The sequence below is a fragment of the Canis lupus genome, chromosome 6 (assembly GCF_048164855.1).
Source record: "Canis lupus baileyi chromosome 6, mCanLup2.hap1, whole genome shotgun sequence".
Lineage (NCBI taxonomy): Eukaryota > Metazoa > Chordata > Mammalia > Carnivora > Canidae > Canis > Canis lupus.
The window spans coordinates 72,167,885-72,193,771 of record NC_132843.1 but is presented as its reverse complement, the minus strand read 5'-3'; the positions used below and the strand labels follow the sequence as shown (position 1 = coordinate 72,193,771).

General features: G+C 50.0%; 2 protein-coding genes across 5 annotated transcripts in view; one reads left to right on the top strand and one right to left on the bottom strand.

Moving 5' to 3' along the window:
• The window catches only part of HHAT (hedgehog acyltransferase), a 346,103-nt gene extending 337,987 nt beyond the window's left edge, over positions 1–8,116 (top strand). Inside the window, exon 11 of one of the 3 annotated variants that reach the window (XM_072831173.1) lies at positions 7,354–8,116. In XM_072831173.1, coding sequence (XP_072687274.1) covers positions 7,354–7,547 — 194 coding nt within the window. In that variant the 3' untranslated portion in view covers positions 7,548–8,116. The remainder of the gene's footprint in view (positions 1–7,353) is intronic. The other 2 variants (XM_072831170.1, XM_072831169.1) reach the window with 2 other exon arrangements.
• Positions 1–25,887, bottom strand: part of KCNH1 (potassium voltage-gated channel subfamily H member 1) — a 372,078-nt gene that overhangs the window by 19,948 nt on the left and 326,243 nt on the right. The window lies entirely within an intron of this gene.

The following is a 25,887-nucleotide window of genomic DNA, read 5'->3' as shown; positions in this document are numbered from 1 at the left end:
CCTTCCCTTTGGGGCCCGACGGTCCAATGGCTTTCCTGGCCCGAGCTGATCTTTGATGAAGAGCTTTTCCACCCCGGGGAACGTGGCTCCCAGGTCGCAGATGTGAGGGTGACTCGGACTGGCCCCTGGCCACGCACCCGGGTTCTCTGCCCCCCACACCACCTGACGTGTTCGAGCCGTTCAGCGCTCGTTTCCCATCCCCAAGACTATGAATGTGTTCCCCTGTCTCCGAGTGAGCTGGGATTGTCCCCCCGACCCGCTCCCACTGTCCCCACTCCCCCAGGCCACAATACCCGCACCCTGGCCCGGACAGGCTGCTTGCTCAGTGCGGTGGCCCCACAGCTCGAACAGTGCCTGGCACAGTGTAGACGTTGCAGGAGTGTTTGCTGATTGACTGTCTGACTTGCGCAAATCAATGAACTTCTCTGGTCTTTGGTTTTGTCTTTAGAAGTTGGGGGTTATACCCTCCGCTAGAGGCACGCCATGAGGCTCAGAGGACACAGCGCACGCCAGGGGGGGTGTGCGCGCACGCGTGGGGGTGCATGTGCACACCAGCTATTTGCGTACTGCCGATCGATCCACCCTCCATGCTCTGCTTGGAGATGCCGGAGCTGAGAGCAGGCCACCCACGTTTCCCAGGCTCCCTGGGCAGCCGGCTTCCAGCTCGGCTCTGCCCGTGGCAGGCCCTGGCAGGACTGATGGGCAGCGGGGAGGAGAGAAGAATCCTCCCTGCTTTTGGCTCCTGTAGTTCCTGTGCCAGCAGCAGGGGTCTGCTCCACGCCCACCCTCCGGCAGCTTCTGCTGGTGCTCCCCTAGCCAGGTCTGCCATGCTCCCCTGGGGCACCGGCAGCAGCCCCACGGCTCCCCTCACCTCCTGGGCACCCTCAAGCCAGGCCCTGTCCCCAGAGCTGGGCAGCAGGCCCTGGGGAGTCTCCTCAGATGTCCTGGCACCAGCCACACGGTGCCCCTCCCGGGAGGTCTGAACAGCAGCACCTCGGAGCACCCCTCCCAGGAACTGGGGCCCTCCCTCGGGCCCTTGGATGCAATAATGCCACTCTCTTGTGCTCACGTGTGTGGGGGAGTCGCTGCCGCTTTTAGTTCTTAATCTCTGGGCATCGTCAACATCTGCTTTTCCCTCTTTCAGCCTTCTGACACCAATTCCCTGATTTGAATCTCTTACAAATTAGTGTGGTTTCAATTTCTGTTTTCCTGACTAGGCGCTCACTGCAGCCGAGGGAGGAGCCGAGGGGGAAAAGTTTAAGTTGAAATGTAGAGCAGGAGAAGGAGAGGACTCAACCCCACCTGGTGTCCACAGCCCCTGTTTTATTCACCACAGGCCTCCTGTGGGGGCTGGGCGATGGCCCCGGCTCATGCCACCCTTGCTGATGTCACTAGCACCTTAGCTTCTCTCTCTGGAGCCTATGAAGGCTCCAGTTAAGGCCTTGACTTTCTCTTGGTTCTCTTGGCTACAAAGACTGAGGGTCCTCCTCCTTCCTCCTCTCTGCTCAGTCTATTCCCATCATTCAGAGGATCTGTTGTTCCTAAAGCTTCCAGAAAACTGTAGGCACAAGGCCTGTGCAGGGGAGGAGGAGGCCGATTTTCACCCAAGTCTGTCTTAGAAATACCCCGTCTTTGGCTGACTCATCCGCTGCCCAGCTGTGGCCTGTGTGACTCACAGCCATCTACTGAGTCAGGGCCGATGCTAAGCGTTTACATGCCTTCTCTTAACTCTCAACCACGAGCCCGTGAAGTTGGGACTATTATTACCCCTCTTCCAATGATGAGGGACTCAGGCTCAGAGGTCCAAAGATAAAGGACTCAGGCTCACAGGGGTTAAGTCCTTTGTTGAGTGTTGACTCAGTCAGTTAGTCTACAGATCGATGGCCAGAGCCCAAGTTGGCTGATACTCAAGCTCTGCCACGGACACTGGGACTCTTGCAAATCTGTAATCACAGAGCCCAGGGGCCGTGGGAAGGGGAGACACTGAAGCTCCTCTGCTCAGGAAGCGGCCCTGGGAGAGAGCTGAGCACCTGAGGCCTAAGAGGGCCTTCCTGGAAGACTCTAACACTAGAAATATGGGCAGGACACCTACTTGCCCTGGGCTCTGAGCTTATCCTGGGATTAGCACTGAGCACCCCTGAGGATTAATGAGATGATGGTAAGGTATGACCAATGTCAGTGGCCCAGACCCAGTGCTGCCTCCTGGACTGGGGCCAGGCTCTAGGCCTGGGGGGCTGAGAGGTCAGTTCAGCCCTCAGGACTGTGCACCCGCCTCAGTTGCAACTGCTTTGGCCAAGTGCAGACATGGGATGTGTTCTTTCCATCCCAGACGACTCCTCACTCCCAGGGAGCAAGGCCAATAACTTGTCTCCCCAGCTGCACGTTCACACAAAATCCCAGGCTCACCAAGCAGATGGCACACTCACGCCGCTGCCGTTCCCCCAGAGGGAGGGACTGTGCCCTCCTCTGGCTCGGGGACCTGGCCACACAATCTGCCACAGGCCAAGGACCCCCTTCTTGTCCCCATCAGCCACCAGCCCTCCCGCCCGATGCCAGGCAGAGTCAACCGCATCAGGGCATCCGAGAAAGTGACAATATTCCCCTTCGGGGCTTTGTGGCGCACGTCCAGTGTCTGCACCATCTCCACCTCCTTTACTCTATAATTTTTTCACACGATATCGTCGTCGTGCATGGCACCCGGAGAGGCGGCTCGTGGCCTGCACTCCTCCCCTCCCTTCAGTATACAGATGGCAGGAGCTGGTCTTGAATCCAGGACGGCCAAGGAAGGCGGATGTGTTGCGCTGCAGGACCTGGCCTTCGGGTTCTCAGCACTTGGCACTGGGGTTGACCTGGAAGCTGGGCATCTGGGCCATTTGTCCTTCCATCCCACGCCTCTCCTTGGCCCACGGACCCGAAGCAGGAATGCTGCAGTGCCCCCCACTTTCTCGGGGAAGGGAAGGTGGGAAGGAGGTAGCATAAGTGTGGCAAACTGTCCCACTTGTCTGCTCTGCCCCCCAAAGGCTGTGGGAGATCGCCAGGGAGCAAGAAAAGGGCCATGGGGCCTGGCAGGGAGCTGGGGAAGTGGACCTGAGGATGCTCTGTTCTGGGGGAATCAGGGACCTGAGGGGGACAGAGGCCCTAAAGGAGAAACAGACGGAAGAGAACAGAGCGAGAAGGATAGAAGGCAGGAGAGAAAGAGAAGCAGCCCTGCAGGCGAGCCTCCCGGGGAGGGCGCGACAAGACACAGCAAGAGAACGGCAGAGAAGTGAGCACTCTACCCGGAGCACGGACGGGAAGGGGGGCCCAGAGTCATCCGAAGACGGCAGGGGCCACCAGGCACTGTGCTCTCCCTCCCTGTCCGTCAGATGCTGCTCCAAACACTTTGCGTACTTTATTCCAGTCAATCCCAACAACCCTAGGGGTGGCCACTCTTGGGATCCCATTACACAGATGGGGAAGCTGAGGCCGAGGGAGAGGACACAATGAGTGAGGGGCTGAGCTCGGGCTTGCGTGGCGCTGGAGCACCTGCTGGCCGCCAGCCTGCGGCCCTCGAGGCCTCTCGTCCTCCTGGATTCTCACTGGGAGGAGAAAACAGGGACTCCCCACCTTCACTTGGAAAATGGGACCCCTTCTCCCTTCCCCAGTCTCGCCTCCCAGGCTATGTAACAGACCCACGGGAGCGACTCTTCAGTCTCCAGGCCCGACCTCCGCCTGCGTGTCCCGCCTCTCCATTTTCTACCTTCTCCTCCCCAAAGTGGGTCTCTTCTTGTGCCATTCTTGTACCTGGTCTAAGCAGAACAGTGAGCTCTCCAGGGGGCCTGGGACTAAAGGTCTGCCGTGGACCCGGCACGCAGTGCCCCCTGATGACCAGGAAACGCGCTTTCTGCCCCTTCCCGCCCTGGCCGGCCCGTCTCGCCCTCCCCATACTGCGAATGTGGCCCTCCCGGGTCACGATGCAGCGGGAGGGGCAGTCCTGCCACCCAGGCCAGAGGGGCTGCGTCTGCTCAGACCTGGGCCCGGTGTGGACACAGCAGCTCAGACCAAGGCAGGCAGATGGGTGTCTCTGTCCCGTGAGCTCAAGAATGGCCAGGAGAGCCCCACTCTGCACAGGAGAAGCGTCCACAAGCCGTCTTTGGGGGCAGGAATGGGACCCCTCAGGCCTGGGTAGGCTGGTCCCCAGGCATCCAGGGAAGTCACTCTGCCTAATGGAAGGAGGGAAGCGGGAATCAGAGGGGTCTCCCCGGAGGTGGCAGACGTTTCATGGCCAGCGCCAGCAGGACCCGCAAGCTCCCGCGTGCTGCCCTGTGCTCCCCTCGCCCCATCCCCAGCTTGCATTGATCTTTCAAAAGTGCAACAGACATTTTATATATACTCTTTTTTCCTGGATGAAAGAGAAAAGCCAACCTTACCGGATGAATATACTTGATGTTGGGGTTACAACTATTACCATTCATTTTGTGAAGCGTGGACACCGGTGCTCAGAGTGGGATCTGGCTGATAAATAGAGCAGATTTGAACCTAAGGTGTGAGCCCACAAACCCAGGTTTATTTAGCTTCCCTCCCACCCAGCTGCCAAGGACTCAGCCCCTCCTCGGTGGTTGGCTCCCAGGGTTAAGCTAAATTGGCTGAGAGAATAGGAGCAAGGAGCTGATGGTCCCAGGTCTCCCCCCCGCCCCACACCCCACCCTACTTAGGAAGAGTTCCCTTTGTGCTGCCCCTTGAAAATCAGCCAGCCAACACATGAGCCAATTAAGACAAATTGGAGAGTAACAAGCCACCAAAGGTACTGCTCTCGGCACATCTCTTTTTATGCGCAATGGTTGCAACAATCAGACTGTCCAACAGCGCTGGGGGTGACAAGTGAGAGGCTTGCAGGAGCTCTGAGCAGGGGATGAAGCGTGCTGTCCTCGGCATGAGGAGCAGACACTTCACTGCCCGCTGGCACAGCTCACAGATTCCTGCCACATTCCCCACAGCAGGTTGGGAGTGTCCAGGGTCGGCCTCACACCCTCACCAGAGTTCTCTGGCCACATGTGTGTGGGGTCCCAGGCTGGCGGCCGGAGCCCAGCTGTGCCCAGGAGCCCCCGGTCCCTTCAAAGGCACTCCGCCTGGGTTTCAACATCACCATTCAGTGCCTTTCTTCCCACCTTCACCTGTGTTCTCTTTCTTTTCCTTTTTTAATAATGATTAGTCAACTTCCTTTCCATATTTTTGCTTTACATGACTTTATAATTTGTTGCTATTTACATACATTATAAAAATCTTCTCCTAGTTCAAGGGTTGGCGATTTTTTTTTTCTCTAAGGGGACATATCATAAACATTTTCTACTTTGCAGGCCATGATGCAAAACTTCTCTGTAAAAATTACTCAATTCCACCTCTGCAGCGCAAAAACAGCCAGACAAAACATAAATGAATCGGAGTGGATGTGTCCCGATAGAACTTTATTTACAAAAGTGAGCTCTGGGCCGAATTTGGGTCAGGCCAGTTTGCTAACTGCTGCCCTAGTCCATAGGTTCATTTTTAAATAGGTTTTTTTTGTGCTCTTTTATCATACTGACACTTTTCACATTGACATGATCCAATTTTCCTCTCTTTTCATGTATGGTTTGTGCTTTTTGTGCAGCCCACCTATTCTATGGGTGAAGAGACTGAGGCCCAGGAGGGAGAGTGGCTTACTAAGGAACCACAGGTACTCTGTAGCAGTACCTTTGTTCTCTTATAAGATCACAAGACCAATTTTGAGATTAGACAGCCTCAGCTTTGAGTTTTGGTCTATCACTTACGCTTGGACAAGACACACACACACACACACACACACACACTTTTCTTTTTCTTGAAGTTAATTATTCCTCAATTTAAAAAAAAATCTGCCTGGTTGTCCATGAACCCCTCACTAATTTATCTCATATGCTCTGATACCTCTACAATATGCCCATTAATAATATATTCTATACTTCTAAGTAATTAGTTACATTTCTTCTCTCCCAGCATTACCATGTCTGGTCTGTGCCCTCGCTCCAGTCCGTTCTAGCTGTTTCCACTGTTGTCCTGAAGCTGGTATTTTCTCTTTCTTAGTTTCCTCCTAATTTCATAGGAACAAATCCTGTAGGGGCTCCCCAAGAAAAGGATTCCCTGAAAGTCATTTGAATCCCTGCATTCTTAAAAATGTCCTTTTAAAGAAGCTTTTATCTATTTATTCATGAGAGACACAGAGCGAGGCGAGACACAAGCAGAGGGAGAAGCAGGTTCCCTAAGGGGAGCCTGATGCGGGAACTCCATCCCCGATCCCAGGATCATAACCTGAGCCAAAGGCAGATGCTCAACCATTGAGCCACCCAGGTGCCCCATCCTAAAAATGTCTTTCCCTTCACCCTTCACTAACAGTTTGGATACAGAACTCTGGGATGAAATAGTCTTCCATCAGAATTTTGCAAGCACTGCTCCGCGAGATTCTATATGTCAGCATTGCCATTGAGATAGGCACTCTGACTACGAATCTTTTGCATGTAAACTATTACATCACTATAAAAATTTGTAGGATTTTTTTTTAACCCTAGAAGTTCCAGGATTTCCCAATGATATACTTTGATGTGGGTCTTCTTTACTCAAAGAGCCAGACACCTGATGACCTGGCAACCTGAGGATTTTTACTCTTTGGCCCCAAAAAGTGTTCTTACATTATTTTCTCTGCTTTTATCTTCTTTTTTTTCTGGAACTCCTATGAGTCAAAATGTAGGAGGGATGATTCAATTTTATCACCCCATCCCCTTTTCTCTTACTCCTTGTCTTTTTATTTTACCTTCTGAAAGATTTCTTTGACTTTATCTTCCAAACTTACCATGTTTTAAATTTTCTGCTACCCTCTTTTTTAAGACGCAAAAGTTCTTGCTTACATTTTGATTACTTCTTTTAGAGCATCCTATGTTATTTCAGGGATACATACATTTTATGTCCTCCTTTTGATCCCCGCATTAGCTCTAGAGTCCACCAGGCTGCCTGAGGTAGAGCTCTTACCACACCAGATAAAAACTTTTTTTTTTTTTTACCAGATAAAAACTTTAAACCAACACCCCACCCCCGGTTTCAGCTGCAGTGTCCTCCACCCACTCACCCAAGGCCAGAGCTCTCCTTGAGTTTTACAGGAGACAGAACAAAGGTTCCTTTCTCATCTTTGCATGCTTGCATCTGGGCTGCAGGGTCCCTCACTTTACTAAAGCACTTACCATTCCTCCATCCACCTTCCATCTGCAAAAAATTTGTTGAAACTACTTCTCTGCTATTTCTCTTCCCTCATTTTTTTTGTCCTTGTGGGCTTCCATCTTAAAAAAATTTTTTTTTCCTCTGGGTCAGATGACTGCTGTAGGCCACCACCTGCCACCGAGGGAACAAGGAGCCCATCCTGCACTTGCTGGGGCAGTCAGTGCCTGGACCGGGCCCAGTGCAGTGGCCACAGGTGCAAGGTGACCTCAGGTTCCAGCCAGTGCACCACCCACTTTGTGTGGACCTTCCCCCGTGCCAAAAAACCAGCTGTGGACGTGGACTAGCGCTTCATGGATAGCATCTCAGTCACCAGTCAGGCTCAGGGACTGTCCAATGCGAAGGCCCCATTGTAGCTGGACATGATCTGGGATTGGAAGCAGTGGGGCAGGATCCTGCCACGGTCGCTGGACTTGCTGCTCATCATCAACATGATCTGCATCAACCCCCTGAAATGCACGGAGAGGCTCTAGAGAGCAGAAGGGCACCTGCTCTCACCCAAGGCATCGCTGATCATTGCTGGGCCCTATAAAATCAATGGGAGATCACTCCACAGAGTAATATAGATTTTGACCTAACCCTTAGAAGTAGTCTCTGGAAGTGGGGGCTGTGGGAAAGAGCGCTCCTAGAGGACCTGAGCCAAGCCAGTGGCCTGCTCCTGGAGAGAAGGATGGATATGCCAGCCAACAAGTACTTCATATTCCGGAAAGACTAACCACCTCCTTCTGCCACATGCTTGTGTCTCCATCAAAACCCCTGCGGGAACAAACCCAGACTGCCAGGCCCAGCCTCTCAGAGCTGACCAAGAGGACTGGCCTTGCCCAGTCTGGCGGCTCTTGGCTGGTGGTAACAGGCTTGCTTAGCACCTGGGAATAAAATATGTTTCCTGCTGTCAAAAACAAAGACATTTCTCTTATCATTTCATTGGGTTTTTGGATTTTCAGGAGAAATGAGAAATAGATACCAATGTCCAATCCCCCATATTTAACATGATTTTATTATCTTTTTTTAAAAGATTTTATTTATTTATTCATGAGAGACACACAGAGAGAGAGAGAGAGAGAGAGAGAGGCAGAGACACAGGCAGAGGGAGAAGCAGGCTCCATGCAGGGATCCCAATGTGGGACTCGATCCCGGGACCTGAGGATCACGCTCTGGGCTGAAGGCAGGCACTAAACCACTGAGCCACCCAGGGATCCCCATTATTTTATTATCTTAATGTTTAAAGAAACCATAGGAAGTCCTTGCTAATTAATCTGGAGCCCAGAAGCTGTAACATTAAAATAATAAATTTGGTTACATAAAAAAAAAAAAACATTCTGCATGACAAAAGACAACATATGCAAAATTAAAAGACAAATGACAAAAAATGGGAAGATATTTATTTGTATTGATATTATTACAAAAGTAGCTTCTAGAAATTGATAAGAGAAAACCCCAACATTCCAATTTTGGGAATGGATAAGGATATGGGGAGAGGTCACAGAAAAGGAAACTTAAATGACTATTAAGCATATGAAAAACAGCCAAATCTCTCTTAAACTAAGAGAAGTGAAATTTAAACTATTCTGAGATACCATTTTTTTCATCTATCAGATAGGTGAAAACCCAAAAGTTTGGCATCTGCTTTGCTGATAAGGATATGGGGAAACAAGCATTCTCCTACATCTCTGGCAAGTTTTTGTAATGCCTTTGAATATCCGTTTCCTTATCTGTAAAATAGAGCTAATAATAGTGCCTCCATCCTTTTTAGGATTATTAGAAGGATGAAAAGAAATAATGCATGTGGAGTGCCTACCACAGACCTAGTGCACACTTAATACTGCTTATTAATGTTGCTAACATATGTTTGACCACATCATTATGTTTTTCTTCACTGAAGCGTCTACAGAAGACGAGAATAAATGCTGCCTTCCTCCTCTCCTGTGAGATCTCCGAGGACAGAGACCATGTGTGGCATTTCTGTGTCGCTCTCAGTTCCAGGCACAGGACAGGACATAGCATGTGCTCACTAAACACCTGATTTTGAAATATAATGGTCCATTCTTAGGCTACATCTGTAATCTTGGGCTTGTGCCCAGAGTTTCTTATTTTGCCTCCAAGTATGGAGGGCACAGGCCAGCAGCGAAGATGAACAACAGAAATCCGGGCACCAGGCCCGTGTGCAGAGCTGGTGCTCCAGGGTTGAACTGCAGAGTGCACCCCGTCAGCAGACAGCCCTGTGATGGATGAGGCACATTACCCTGTGATCACCGACGCTTCCAATCACTGATGCCCAGCTGTCAGCTCAAGGAAGGAACGCCTAGTCAGGAAGGGGTGCATGGGCCAGGACAGGGCAGGCTTCACAATGCAAACTCCCCAGATCAAGGGTGGAGGGAAGCTTCTAGTGCTACCTGAGAACATGTCTCAATAGCAGGGGCCCTTCCTGCCTCTTGCTGGGGAATCCAAGGGAAAGGAGGAGCCGAGGAGCAGAACAATGCCTGGTGTCTTAATAGGAGGACTCTTGATGCCCTGGCCATTTCATATCTAGGCTAGGATTCCATTTCCAATAACAATCTCTAAGCCTCAAAGATTAGAGACCTCAGGCCCTTTCCGTCAGACTCACCCCCATTTCTCCTCCTTTGTTTCCCAGCAGCCCTGGCTCCTCTGATAACAAAGGCACAGGGAGGCAGAGAGTGATGCTAGAATCAGAGGGATGTCGGGAGGTCACCTGGTCCAGTCTGCTGTCTTCAGGTCAGTGACCTTCTAAACCGTTCCCAACACAAGCTGCCATTATGCCTGGCATTACAACAATATGACAATGGACATTTGTTCTGTTTCTGGTTGACAGAAAGCTGGCACACATGCTGTCTCCTTTGGGATCACAGCAGCCCTGTAGTATATGTGGGGCAAGTATTCTTATTTTGTATAGACGAGGAGATAGGTTGGGAGAGGCAAGGTCCCTGGCTCTTCCAACCCAAATGCTATTCCCTTTCTAGAAGGTCCAGAGTGTCAGTTCTGCATTTAATCATCTGATGGTCAATTTTATACACACACACACACACACACACACACACACAGTTGTGTCTGCTTTTACGCAAACCCAATTCCACTTGCTCATTCCTTCATATACATGGAGAGCAGTCGATCACTGCCTGTTCTTCCTGTACATACTCTGCAAAGTCAAGGACAGCAAATGACTCATCCAGAAGCCTTCTCCCTGCCAGGCTACAAATTCAAGCTCCCTCCTTCCCTCTGGTCAGCAGGAGTGGGTGGGGCTGTAAGTGGGTCAGGTGGGGCTTCGTCTGAGGATTCCCAGGCAGGCGGGAAGGAGGTGGGAAGGCAGGGAGCTGGGGAGCGTGTGCTCTGGAGATGGGCATTCATTTCACTGGCATTGAGAATGTTGGAGAAAGCGGAGGACTTCATCACCTCTCCTCCCCTCTATAGCCTCCCTGCCAGGCCAGGGTGGAGAGACAAGGAGAAGGTGCCTGCTGAGAGGTACCTGAAGTAGGCCAGGCCTGCCAGCCTCTCCAGGGGAAAGAATTGTCAGCTCAAGCCCTGGGTAGAAACACACTTTCTTCGGAGACTTCAGATCTGAGCTCTCCTGCACCTTGCACCTGAGGAGCTGACGAAGCTAGAGGAGAATTACAGGTCTCTCGAGTCTCTCTTCCCTGGGGTTTTTTTTATTTATTTATTTATTTATTTATTTATTTATTTATTTATTTATTTTTATTTATTTATGATAGTCGCAGAGAGAGAGAGAGAGGCAGAGACATAGGCAGAGGGAGAAGCAGGCTCCATGCACCGGGAGCCCGACGTGGGATTCGATCCCGGGTCTCCAGGATCACGCCCTGGGCCAAAGGCAGGCGCCATACCTCTGCGCCACCCAGGGATCCCTTCCCTGGGGGTTTAAACTTGACCTCAAGAAATGCATGGAGGTCTGTGGCTGGAGAGTCGAGTTCTAGTCCCACTTAGGCCAGTGGTGTTCCTGGGGGACCCTGGCTGGCCCAGACACAGACCCCAATGAGCTGCAGTTTCCATAACAGCAACAACAAAAGGCTAAAACCAACTCCTACGACTGCTCAGAAGATAGACTAGAAGGAAAGTGTTTAGAAGACAGATCTTGGAGGCCTGACCAAGGTCAGGGGAGACCAGGTCTCCCCTGCTTGGTCCTCTTCCTCCTGGGGATCCCCTTGCCTGTAGTTCTTGACCCACACTTACCCATTATGGTCAGCCATCCTTCCCTCATTCCTTTCTCCCTCCCAGGTCATACTGCAATTCTATCCAGTGTCTGGGTCTCCCCATTCAATCCCGGTCTGCACATGCACCATGCTACCCCTAAATCACACACCCCACCATAACCACAATCAGCGGCAGCATTACTGAACGCTTAGGAAGAACCAAGTGACAGGCCACCACTCTTCGCATATTGCGTTATATTCAATCCTTACAACTCTGAGGTGTGTACCATCACCAGCCCCATTTTATGGATGAGCAACGAGGTGGATTGGCAAGTGGTGTAACTGAGATCCAGATCTAGAAAGTTGGACTGCAGATCCCACCCTTTGTCAATTAGTTCCACTCCTCACTGTCACTATTATCATTCACCCTGGAATCTCCCCTCTTCCAGAAGCAAACAGAAGGCAGGAGGGCCTCTTCCAGACTCACTCAGCCAGAAGGACTGAGCGTGTGGGGTGAGGAGCAGTCCTCTGAGGGCAGGCTGTCACCCCTTCCCCATCCACAGTGACTGCTGTGCGCAAGAGATGCAAACAACTTTTAGTATTTGCAGAAGCAAAACGCAGCATGGAGAGTACAATCTACTACAAAAAAAGCAAAGCATTTGAAAATCAAATAAAAATGACCTTTGCTTTAGCCACTATTTGGAATTAAGTGCATCCTGACTGGTGACTCAGAATGTGGGTGACAGGTGCCTAATGACTTAATTAGAAGCACAGTCAGGGCTGGAAAGGACTTCATATACCACTTTGTTCAACTTCTCGATGTTACAGATGGATGAGGAAACTGAGGCCCAGGGCGGGGGATGGGAGTTTCCCTTGGGCCTTACAGCCAGGAAACGGAGGCCTGAGTGGGGAACCAGCAGCTCTTCTGAGCTCAGACCACGCCTCTTAGCAAGTAGATTGGGAGGAAATAAAGGCACTGACAAGTCTTACTCGGCAGAGCGGCCCCTTCCCACCATGCCGCCCAGGTCAATGCTTGATTTCCATTTTATGGATGAGGAAACAGGCTCAAACACATGTCAGCGCTCAGTGGAAGAATCTGGGCCTTGAGGAGGTAGGTCCCTGGCTGGCATTTCCTAGTTCCTCCCTCTCTCCTCTATTTGAAGAACATGTACTGCACCCAGCTTATGGTGGGCACCGCACAGAGGGATGGGGAGGAAGGGAAGCACAGTCCCTTCTCCCTGGAAATTCTGGTCCAGGCAAACAGCAGGTGTTGGGGTGGAGAACAGGGGTCCTCCTGGGACAGGCACAAGAAGGCACTGAGGTCCAACCCGCATGTACATTGTTTCTCAACCAAGGTCTGGGAGGAGTCTAGTAGGTGTGGGCAAGGGCAGCCATGCCCAGACGGGTGGGAGGGGGTGCTAGGTGATCAGTGGCTGGGCAAGGGTCCCCCCCCAGCTCAGAAGTGAGGTGTCTGTCCCCGCACCCCCAGCACTGAGAAGTACCAGGCCTCTGCCCCTGCCGGGCACACAGAGGGTGGGCCCGGGATGAGGCAGGCGGGCATTTACCCTGGCTTGACCCAGACTCCGCTCCCAGAGAGAGCTATTTACATCAAGAACTGTTCAAGGACAGGGGCAGCACAAGCAATTACTGGCAGCCCAACCCAAGCCCGGCTCCGCTCCACTCCCCCACTCTGTGTTTTATATGGTCAATAAAGCAGCTGCCTGATTCGCGTTCTTGGCAGCCGAGCTCAGGTGTGAGTGTTCGGCCGGGAAACCAGCTGGCCGCACGGGGGAGAGGGACTGCCTCCGCCCGGTTGCAGGTGCAATGCCCCAGCCCCGGCTCGAGAGGTGGCCTGTGTGCAGGGGCGTTTCCCACAAAACCCCTCCAAGCTAACAAAGAGGAAACTCCTAGAACCAGGCCTTTCCCTCCCCTGTGGAGCCCATGAAAGAGCTATGTCAGTGCGTCTGGCCCCAGAACAGGAATAGAAGGGGCCTTCCCTGGCTCCCTGGAAATGTCGCAGCAATCTACGTGGGGACATACGGTTTTCACGGAACTACCAGCAAGGCCTCCCTTCCCGGCCTGCCTGGGAAGTGTGCACGAGCTAAGAGACAGGAGTGTGATTCAGGTACATGATGACACGGGACACGGAACGTGAACACGCGCACAAGAGCACGCAGCGCCTGTAGCAGCACCGGTGTCTGTGGCCGCCCTTTGCTGCCTTGTTGCTCGGGACAGAGAAGGACTCTGGTGCCTCGTGCCGGTTCTCCACACTCCCCACTCCAGAGCCCTTCGCGCTGCCTTCACGCTGGACTGCTCTCCTCCCCCCTCCAGTGCCCATTTCCATTGATGCAAATCCCACCCGTTGGGCAAAGGCCTGAGCAATGCCACTTCTTCCAGGAAGCCTTCCTTGAGCCTCCCAGCCAGAGGCACTTGCCCTTTTCCAAACGTGATCTCCATCCTGCTCTCCTAATCAACAGTGCTTTCTGCCCCGATATTATTCTTTTAGGTAAATATCTGAATTTCGGGCAGCCCGGGTGGCTCAGCAGTTTAGCGCTGCCTTCATCCCAGGGCGTAATCCTGGAGTCCTGGGATCGAGTCCCACGTCGGGTTCCCTGCATGGAGCCTGCTTCTCCCTCCGCCTGTGTCTCTGCCTCTCTCTCTCTCTCTCTCTCTCTCTCTCTCTGTGTCTCTCATGAATAAATAAATAAAATCTTAAAAAAAAAATCTGAATTTCCCCCCCAAATTCATTAGCTCCCCCCCATACTGCCACCCGCCGGGGCAGGATTCGTGTCCAATTCATTTCAGCGTCCCCCACAGGGCTAAGCGCAGGCCTTGGCACACAGCAGGAGCCCAGCAAACGTCCCCTGAGTGAACGAACACAACATTCTTGCCGACACACGAGGGTGCTGGGCAGGTTTCCTGGGGTGCCCTCACTCATTCCACTCCTTTTCCTGCTCCCCTGGGTGGAAGTTTTTGTTTTTCCCCCTCAGTGAATCATTGATATCAAATGTGTGCGATGGGTGGGAGGGGGCATCAGCAAAAACAAAGATCGTTGTCTAAGAGTCAGATGTTCTCTTCTCAAGACTGGAAAAATCTGGTGACTGCTCCCTTCGAAGAACCCAAAGGTTCACTGCGGGCCCTTGGGGAAAGGGCTGGGACTCCTGGGAGGAGGGTGGGGTTGGAGGAGGCTGGGAGTGGAGCTGGCTGGCTGGACTGCAGGGGCTCCCCGGCCAGCACAGCACCCAGAGGGGGCCCGGCCTGCACAGGGCGGGTGAAGGCGTTGGGCCTGCTGTGTGCTCCACGAGCGGACACCGACACTGCACTGGGGCCGGAGCACATGGGAGCCGCAGAGCCGGGCCCCTGCCACGAGGCTCCGTCCTGGGCCCTCTGCCCCCAGCACCCAGGGCAGAGCACACAGCCCATGGGAGGACCCGAGACGCTTCCTCCACTCAGAAACTACCACCAGCCCACCTCCCCTTCCACCACCCCTAGTTCGTTTCCCAGAGTTAGGAGCCTCTCATGTTCTGTCTCCCTTTCTGACTGGGTGACGGGCACTGAGGGGGGCACTTGATGGGATGAGCACTGGGTGTTATTCTAGATGTTGGCAAATTGAACACCAATAAAAAATAAATTTATAAAAAAAAAAAAGAAAGAAAGAAAGAAAGAAAGAAAGAAAGAAAGAAAGAAAGAAAGAAAGAAAGAAAGAAAGAAAGAAAGAAACCACCACCAGGAATCCTGAACCTCTGAAGTGGAACGCACCCTTCCTGTGCCTGGATATTGAATGACACAGGGACCGTCACCAGATCTTACAGCTCATTAACAGCTTAGTTAATAGTTACAGCCTCCATGAACTGACCGTCGAAGTCCGCGGATCGCTCTCGGGCCACGTTCAGTGCTTTCACTCTGGCAGAGTTACTAGACTGCTCCACGGAGGGGGAAGGATCACCCACCCATTGCCCCAGGCACTCACCCATTCAGACACAGACTGAAATCAGGGGGGATTTGAATGGGGTCAGGTGAGTCTGTGAATGTTTCCTGCAAGGTTAGAAACCTCTGGTCTGATTGCAATGCTCAAGATTCCCAATTCCAAAATGGAAAGTCTCTGGCTGATTATGTTAGTCTCCAAATGCCTCCCACCACCAGCACGATTCTCGGTTCCCCCGGAGGGAGGATGAGGGTGGAGGAGGAATTTGTGTTTGAGGCCCACGGCCAGGGGCTGGAGTAGTGCCCGGCAGGGATGTGCAGACTAAAGATACTCCGGTACTTCTCATGCTTTTATACACGGGGAAGAAAGGCAGAAATAACTCAAAATGGTAAAGCCCATCCACCTGGTCAAGTCCTGACAAGTCAAGGTTGTGGATTCAAGCTCTAGGAGCTTACTTGGCTCAGATCTCCCAAATCCCACCTCGTGGTAGCCGTGATCCTACGCAGCCATCTCTCAAGTGCACAGGCAGCTGGAGAAGAGAGGGGGAGACCATTACGGGTGGAATTGTGTCCTCAAAAATTCATCCGATAAAGTTCTAACCTCTCATACCTCGGAAGGTGGCCTTCTTTGGGAACAGGATAGCAGCAGATATAATTAGTTAAGATGAGATCATGCTGGAGTAGAGTCAGCCCCTAATCCAATATGACAGGCGTCCTTATAAAAAGGGGACATTTGGATATAGAGACGGATACGCACCTAGAGAGACTGCCACATGAGGATGAAGGCAGAGATCAGGGTGATGCAGCCGAAGCCAAAGAACACTAAAGAATTCCACAAACCCCCAGAACCAGGGCAGAGGCCTGCAACAGATCCTCCCTCACAGACCTCAGAAGGAACCAACCCTGCTGACACCCTAATCTTCACTTCTACCTTCGGAGACTGTGAGATCATAAATTTCTGTTACTTAAGTCTCCTTGGCTGTGGTACTTTGTAATGGCAGCCTGAGCAAACTAATATAGAGGCCTGAGGCAGACTACTCGTGCTGACGGTGATAACGTGAAGCTAAGTTAACTAAGGGTCAGACTCTTAATCCTATTAAAGAAATGTATATACAGAAAGTTACAGGTGGATGGATATGGATGGGTGGGTGGGTGGATAGGTAACCATAGATGGATGGATGGAGAGATAGATGAACAGATAGATAGATGATAGCTAGACGGATGGATAGATAGATGGATGGATAGTAGATAGATACCCGGATGATGGATGGATGGATGGATGGATGGATGGACAGATGATAGACAGATATACAGACAGATGGATAGATGAAAGGTAAATAGATGAATCTAACTACCATGCAGACAAGGTGCCTGGGCTCTCCCCAGCCCAGCAGCTCTCCCATGCAGGGTTGGAGAGAAACCTCCCCGTGTGGGTGGCTGAACATTGGAGAATCATCCCACAAGGAGACGCCAGGATCTACATGCCACAATCACTATGGCAATATGTCCTCCTGAAAACCTCGCGGTAAAGATATCCTTAGCCCCACTTTACAAAATAGGAAGATGAAGCTCAGAGAGGTTAAGTCATTTGTCTAACATCACAGGGCTAGTAAGTAGCAGGCCTGGGATTCATATTCATACCTGCCTAGCCTCAAACACAGGGTCCTTTTGTCACACCTGCTGCTTTACACAAATGTCGCTCTGAATGAGCCCATGTTCAAATAAAGGGGCTCAGTAGACCCGACCATGAGCCAGACCTGCTTAGAGGGGGAAGTGTTGTGTCTTCAAACCTGTGATTCAGGCCAGCCCATCCTCACTGATCGATTATCATTGTGAGGCCCCTGCCCTCTGCTCCATGATTCCAACCTGCTTCCCCTCAAAGTAGTGGCTTTAAACGCCAGCCTCATGTTGCATGTGTGGCCTCTCCTGGATTCTGCTGTCCTCCTCAGGGTTCTGGTTCAGTTTGCCTTTCTGGTCCCAGAATTTCCCTTTGTTTCAGCCTCTCTAGTTCCTGGCCCATAGAACTCACCACCGTTAGTGGTCCACTCTTAGCCAAGCTAGCCTTAAACATTGGTTTTGGGGCTGGGCAGCCCCAGCTCCTCCCTGGGATTGGGAGAGGAGGCTAAACACAACAGCTGATACAAATGCAATCATACTTGCTGGGCAATCACACTGGGGCCCTGCTAAAATGTATGTAAATGTCTTAGAGTCTTGGGGAACTTTGGGGGGTTGGTGGAGGTACCCTATTCAGGGGCCCAGGTTTCCTGGTTCCCTCTAATGTCCTCAAATTACACTCCTGCTCCCAGGACTTGGCCTGACAGAGGCACATTAGCTGTAGCCCTGGGCTTGTAGAACCTGGCTTATATCTCACATGGTCCTTTCTATGAAGTTCTCAGAGATTTCCAACCACACCAGACACTGCAGCCTCTGAGATGCCTTCATGCTGTTCCTCTGGCTGAGTGGCCTTTCCTCCTCCTCTTTGCCTAGCCAGGCCCAACTCTTCCTTCAGGGCCCAACTCAGATGGCATCTCCTCTGGACTCATCCCACACTTGGGTTGGGTGTCCCTCTGTTATATCTCTTTGCCTTCCAGTAGTACTCATCAGGGTACTCCTTAAGCTCTGTAGCCATGTCCTGGTCTGAGGTCCTCACCAGCTGTGATCTGGACAGGCAGGATCTTTGCCTGCCTTGCTAACGCCATACCTCTGCACACAGCAGTGGAAGGATAAACAACTATGAAGGAGCACATGGCCAAGGCCACAACTGGGCATTTGTGGCTTTCAGAGGCCAGTTATGTTTCTTCAGAGAAAGCCCCTGGGCCCCAGGCCTAGTAGGTATCCCCACATATGTTGTTGTCCATCAGGGCAGAAGGGCAGCTTCTTGGGACCACCTTGGGTCCCAAAAGGATTCATAGTCCATCGTACTTACTCCTGACAAGTGAGCCAGGAGTCTGCTCTCTGAGCTCAGAGCTTGGCCCTGGAACACCATGTCTACTGAAGAGCACAGACCAGCATGAAGCAGGCGCAAAAAAAACTCTACCATTCAAAACAGTGATGTTTTGTCTCCAGGATCCATGAAAGGAATGTGGTCATGTTATGCCAATCATGAGTGATATTTGCTTGTCCTTAAAAGTACAACTCACGTGGTGTACCCAGGTGGTGCAGTTGGTTAAGCATCTGACTCATGATTTTGGCTCAGGTCATGATCTCAGGGGTTGTGAGATAGAGCCCCAGGTCAGACTCCACACTCAGTGGTGAGTCTGCTTGAGATTCTTCTGTCTGCCCCTCCTGCTCATGCTCTCTCTGTCTCTAAAATAAATAAATAAAACCTTAAAAAAATACAACTCAAAGATAAAAATAGAATTTCTATGAGCTAAATATAAAACCAAGTCCAGGGTCGTTCAGCCCGTGTGGAATTTTCACACTAAATCAACACCTCCTCAGGGCTGCTTCCTGATACTTCCTGACACTTGAAAGCAGAAGTGTGACTGGCTAAGGGCTGAGAGCGAGAGTGGGAACAGAGAGCCCAGGACTGCCTGGAACCTCACAGCAGCAGGAGGAAGAGAAGGGGGCGGGGAGGCAGAGGAAGAGGAAGAAGGAGGAGAGAAGGAGAAAGAGGAGGAGGGGAGGAAGAGGAGTGGGGAGTGGAGACGAAGAAGGAGGAGGAGACGAAGGGGGGGTAGGGGAAGGAAAAGGATAGGATGGGGGAGAGAAGGAGGGACAGAGGGAGGGAAGGGGAAGGAGGAGAAGGAGAAGGAAAAGAGGGAAGAGAGGAGAGAGAGAGAGAGAGAGAGAGAGAGAGAGAACATGTCTTACTGCTAGAGAGAGAGAGAGAGAGAGAGAGAGAGAGAGAGAACATGTCTTACTGCTATTTCCAGATCTGTTTGCCCCAGACTCTGTCCTTTGCAGTATACAAGGGAAATTTTGATGCTGGACCTATTTTGTTTTGATTTTTCCCTTGGCCAACATGGCTGTCCATTCCTCCAAAACCAATGCTTAAGAAAGCAGGGGGTGATGCCAAAACTGCTGCAGAGCTCACACAGTTTCATATCTTTGCAGTAGACTTCTCTTTGCTTTCCTGAAGCACTGGCTCCTAATTAATGCCTATGACCCTCACAGAGCCTTGGGATTCTAGCCCGTGGGCCCTAGGCCCAGTGCCAATGGCTTGAAGAGGCTGTGACGAGTTGTTTTCTCCCTCCCATCCTGCAGCAAAGCCAGTGGTCTTCCTTTGGCCTGGTTCCCCTGACACTTGTTCAGAAAACTATTTATGCATCCTTTTCACCCTACTGTCTCCATCAGGAGGGGTGTTAGTATGCGGGCAATATTGCTTTAGTTTGGGTTTGCTCCTGTGTTTGCCAATTTATTTTATTCACCTTTAAAAACGATTTCTCCACCTCAGTTCAAAAGCCAACTGATTCAAATGTGCTTTCTTTCTTTCTTTTTTTTTTTTTAGATGCATAGAACCAACAACAACAACAAAAAAAGATAATATTAGCAAGAAAATGAGAACAGGGAAATAAAGGCAGTAAATGAGATATAGTTACAAGCCAACAGCAAGGTTTTAACCTGCCACCCAATCAGGTTCTGAGTCTCCTAGAGGCCAAAGCAAAGATGGCAATACGATCATAAACAATTGGGAGTGTCCAGTACATCACAAAGAGATCATCAAGTGTCCCAATAATGCATTCAGCACTAAAGAGGCACTTCTGCTCTGGCTTTGAGGAATGTGGTCTGCTCTCTCCTTTCTTCCATAAATATTATGGAAGCCTACAGAGTCCCTGTAGGCTCTGGGGGTAAAATATGTGTCAAGCTGTGATCGTTTCCCTTGCTCTCCATAAAGAAATACATCTGCCTTCCTAATTTGTGCTCAGCCTTGGGTGGTGAGTATTTGGAGGTGTGGGGGGTTAGGGAAGTGGCTGTGGGGAAGAACAGACCTTCTGTCTTAGCTTTTCTCTTTTCTCAGCCTGCAATGCCCAACTTGCTGCCCAGAGGAGTAAGTCCTCATCCTTCACAGTGCAATTCAAATGCCACTTCCTGCAGGAAGCCTTCCCATATATTCCCAGGCTGAACCTATGGTTCCTACAGCACTTGACAAGCGATTCAACTTAGCACTTATTTCATTTTTCCTCCCAGCATAGACTCTTCTGTTTTGTCCCTGGGACTACCTTGTTTATGTCTGTATTTTCAGGGTACAGCCCAGGCCCCGGCACATAGGCCAATATAGATCTGCTTGTGTTACATTAAAGATCTTATAAATGGGACATTCAGAGGTCAGACACACAGGAGTTCATTTCACCCAGGACCAAGGCAGCTCTGAGTGAAGCTAGCAGGAATTCAGTGCCAACAAATCAGACCCGTGTCCACAGCCTAGAAAGGGCTCACACATTCTCCGGCCACTCAGGAGGGTGGCTTCTCATGATCATCCCAACAAAAAGGGTGTGAATATCAATATTTTATCAATCCCACCAACCATTGGGAGAAGCAAGTGACAAAGAGGCCTTGTCTTGTCTAAGGTGTGGGAGGGGGTTATGGAGGTCACGGAAAGAGATCTGGCTGTAATTCTGTGAAATGACTAATGGCTGTGTGTGGCTGTGTGCGTGGCCGAGTATGTGGCCATGTGTGTGGCTGTGTATGTGGCTGATGGCCCAGGGCATGTCACTTCACCTCTCTGCACCTAAATTGCTACAACTGTCCATAAGGAGAATAAAATCTACCTTGTTCAACCTTATAAAATATCAATATTATAAAAGGTTTTATCATAAAACTTGGCCTGGGATTGTGCTTGTTAAATATTTTCTTCCTTCCTCCGGCACTGTGCTGTGCACAGGAGATGTGCACAAGATGTGCAGGAGATGTGCAGCAAGATCATGACACCACACCTGTCCTCAAAGAGGATGAGGTCCCTATCCTCTTTGTCTTTATATTTTGTGCATTCCACTCTCCTCTGTACACTCTTTGTCTCTCTAGGGGTGTCTCCTCTGGGTGGAACAACCCAGAAGATAAGCAACAAGCTTGGGTACCTGATTTATACAGTGCCCATGTGAGGTTGATTATAATCTCACTTGTCCCTGGCCATTGCTCTGAGGGGAGTCCCCTGGAATATTCTGGGACAGAGGGTTGCTTCCTCAAAGGATGGTCCATGCCGATGTCTGACCAGCACAGACTCTCTGTTAGAGGCCTGTGTGGGTCCTAGAGGGAGGGCATGGGGGCAGCCAGACATCAGAGAAGCCTTCAGGTCAAGTCTACATGAAGGATCTGCTTCCACGGGGAGGCTGGAAGCAGTCAAGACAGACGATGATTCAGGGAAGGTTCTGGAAATAGAAACCCCCAGCTCTTCTCCATTAGGGGCAAGGACAGGCCTCCACCCACTCTGACAGGCCTGGGGACCATTTCTGGAAGAATCAATGTGTTGCCTGCACCAGATGACTCACGCCCAGGCACTGAGTGTGCCTCTGGCCACTCCCGGAATGAAGATGAGGACAAGGATGGGAGGGGCAAGGAGCTCAGTTCTCTTTCGCTGAGCCTCAGCTGTCAACAGTCAGATTTACACAACACACAATATAAATCTGAAAGGGATTAGTTTGGTTTGGTTCAACTGTGCATTACTAATCTTGCTCATACCCACCCCCCACCTCCAGGATTTTGCACCATTATCACCAGGGCATAATTTTCCTATCAAGAGCTAATTGTTATAGACAGCCATAAATGAGTAGCTGTGATTCTTCAGGGCTGAGAAAGTGAAGGTGTATTTCTAACCCAACATCAGCAACAATAATCATAAAAACAAGCTCTCGTGTGACCCTCTGTAGGACCCAAATGAGAGTGGCTCTCCAAGGTATGTAGCTCTACCAACACAGCCTTTTGGGGAGTCTGGGACAGAGGAATACTCAGGGGAATCTTTCTGGCCCTAGCACAGGCTTTGAGACCAGAGTAGCTGCGCAGAAGAACAGACGCTTCAGGAGAAGCACCAGGGGCCCTGCCCGGCCTCAGAGCTCCAAAGGGAAGCAGATGCTGAGACGATGGCAATGGTCTCTCATAGAAGGCAATCAGCGCATTTATATGTCACATTTCTAGCCATCGCATTTTCTAAGCACACCTCATCCCTGCTCAAGGATGTTCTCTTGGCAACACTCAGGTAGGCCTTGCATTAGGGGAATGTATGACACAAAAATCCAGACTTTTCAGAAAGCCCTCAACAATCATATTCTATTATTTACCTTGCAGAATTATTCAAATAAGATCTCCTTTACAGGCATTTGGAATGGAATATGATTTATGAACTTTAACTTGCGTGGAACTTTACCCTCCCCCAACATGGTTGATGCCTCCTTTGCTCATCTTTGATTATTGACATGGTCTACTGGGCATGATGACCAGGTTGACCCTGGTTGCATGTCCTGCCTCTCCAATCAGGCTCCCTGAGAACTCCTGTTCTCTCTACTCCAGCTCTGGAGATCACCAGGGCTCTGCCAAGAGTAGGTGCTGGGCACACTGTTAATTGACCAACAATAGGGGTGAGTTTACATCTTCTGCTTGAGTTACATCTTCTGTCTGACCACATACTAATGAATTCCTGAAAACACTTTGCTTTACAAGTAGCCTCTCTTTGCCTCCCAGAGAGCCTCTGGGATCAGGTGAGTCATTGTGGGAAGAAAAACAGCCCTCATTTGCCTGACTTTAATTAAACAATCATTTCCCAAAGGATTCTGGAGGGCCAGGCCCTGAGCTACAGTTTGGGGTGGCAAGAAAAATCCAATTCCTGACCTGGGGATAGAATGTACTAACTGTGACATGTAGAGGGATCCATCAGTCAAGCCACTGTGGATCAGGATACAAATGTACTTTGGTCCCCAGACTGTACCTCAGCATGGCCTCTCCACTTCTTAACCTTTGGGGATTTAGCTTTTGACCCATGAGACAGGTCCTACCCTAAGGCAGAGGCTGGCTGGTGCTTCTTCTGTCCTTCCCTAGGCCCCACTTTGCTCTTGGACAGACTCGCAATCTCTAAGGAGGCCCAGTCCCTGGTTCATAGATCCAAAGGCTAGGAACTCTTTCCTCTTCATTGGAGAATCCAGTTGCTAGGGTGCTAAAGTAGTACCACCACTTCCAAAGTGTTACCCCTTAACATTTCCTCCATCCTGTAAGCCAGACTCTCAGGAAATGGATTTCTATTGCCTTATGGGGGTCTTAGGAAAGCACAGTGACTCCCTTGAGCAGTGCTGTCCCACAGAAATATAAGCAAGCCACAGACATGAGTCACAAATGTGGACTTTCTGCTGCTACATTTTAAAAAGTAAAAAGAAATAGATAAAATTTAATTTTTAAAAATATTCTATTTACTCATGAGAGACACAGAGAGGGAGAAGCGGGCTCCCTGAAAGGAGCCCAATGCAGGACTTGATCCCAGGACTTCAGAATCACAACCTGAGCCAAAGGTAGACACTGAACCACTGAGCCATCCAGGCACCCTGAAATTTAATTTTAATAATGTTTTATTTAACCCAATGTGTCCAAAATTCATTTACATTTCAACATGTAATCAATATAAAAAGCTATAAGGAGATATGTTTTTTATACGGAAGTCTTCAAAATTCATTGTATATTTTACAATTACAGCACACCTCAATCCTCACAAGTGACATTTATTTCAAGCGCTCACAGGTGCACATAGCTAGTGTCTTTCATATTAAACACTGTAGCTCTAGAGCCAATGTAGTGTGAAGAGGTGACTAAGAGGAAGCTAGTCCTAAAGAGACATGGGGTCAGGGATAGAGGTGACCCAGGTGTCTGCAGGGACCAATGACTTGGACATCCCAATGGGAACAAAATCATTCTCAGGGTTCTCAATGTGGTAAATGATGATATCCAACATATGCCCTCAACCAAGGCCAACTAAATGCCTATGCATCATATAAGTTTGCCCACAACTGCATCATCCAATACTATAGACATTAGCCACATAAGGCTCTTTTAATTTAAATTAATTTAAAAATCATTAGCTCAATTGCATTAGTCCCATTTCAAATGCTCAATAGCCACATATGGCTAAGGGCTCCTTAATGAGGCAGTGCAAATATATTTCCGTCATCACAGGAAGTTCTAACAGACAGAACTTGGATCAGCCCTTGAGAAATGGAGAGAGTAACCCCAAATTTTCTGAGATGCAGGTACTGCTACTTGTAGGCATGGGAGCTTGTAACAAAACCTGCACTGACTTACAGAAAAATAAGGTGATTCTCCTGTATAATTGAATTTGTGGAATGGGATTAATAATTTAACTTTTAATAGACATTCTTTTTAACTCTTGGCACATGTTGCTCTGTTTGTAAACTTGGAAAAACAAGCCATACCACCTCACAGGGGGTATGAAGATTAAAAGAGTCAAAAGAAGGTCAGACACCCAACCCAAGGTCTGGCACTTTGGCTCCCTTCCCTCCCTCTTCTAGGGCTTGTGTGCTTATGTGTCCACTCCCCTTAACCCCTTAACCACTCCTCTTAACCTGGGGATGCAGACAGATTTTAACCTCTCTGAAAACAAGGGCTACATTCCTGCACTGCACTGGGGACCCACTCCCCCCGCACATCCTCAGCAGGATGGCATAATATGGCCAAAGAGGACTTGTGAAAAGCAAGCTGTAAACTCCCAAGTGGTCAGAATTAAAAGGAACAAACCACTTTACCAAAGCTAAAAAGAGCACTGGGATTTGTAGGAGCAATATAATTAGTATGGTCAAGTGCCCACCTCAGGGCACTTGACGGGATGAGCACTGGGTATTATTCTATATGTTGGCAAATTGAACACCAATAAAAAATAAATTTATAAAAAAAAAATAATTAGTATGGTCAGCCATGCCCTATGGAAAGAGAAAAAGAAAACAAAGGTGTATGGGAAGTAAGGGGTGGAGGGAATTGACAAATTCTTTAGTCTTCTAGAAAGAAGAAGAAGAAAGAGGAGAAAGGAGGAGGAGGAGAAATGAGACAAGAAGACAGGAGAGTTTAAACAAATAAAAGTTCATGAAGACCAACACTGCACTGGCTTGTCCAGGCCATGAAACCTCTATCTCATGGCAATGACATCAATGTGAGAATAGCCACATGCAGTTCAAGTCAATAGTAAATAAGACAGAGTCGCTCAAGGGCAGTTTGGCTCAGGGACGGTGTGCAGAAGAATACAGAATTATCTGTGCCAAAGACAAAGGGTGAGTCATATGGGATAGAATTTTAATTATATCTAAGTGGGTTAACTTGAACCTTGCTCGCTCAAAAGAGTTGGGAACAATACAGACCTATTGTTGCTCTCCCAGACCCCGGCCGAAAATGGTGTCTAATAAATCACACAGGGCTATCTCCACATTGTCTCACCTGTTATTCTTGGCCAAACCCCTGTCTGGAGGGACCCTGGCCCAGGAGAAGGTGGCAGATCTTTCTCCTGACTGGGGATAGGAGCCATTGTAGCAGCTTAGTTTGTTCTCTTTGCTCCTCATGGTTGTCTAAGAAAAGCTGGGCCTTCCCAGGGCTGGGGAGGGGGGCAGGGCAGGGGGATGGG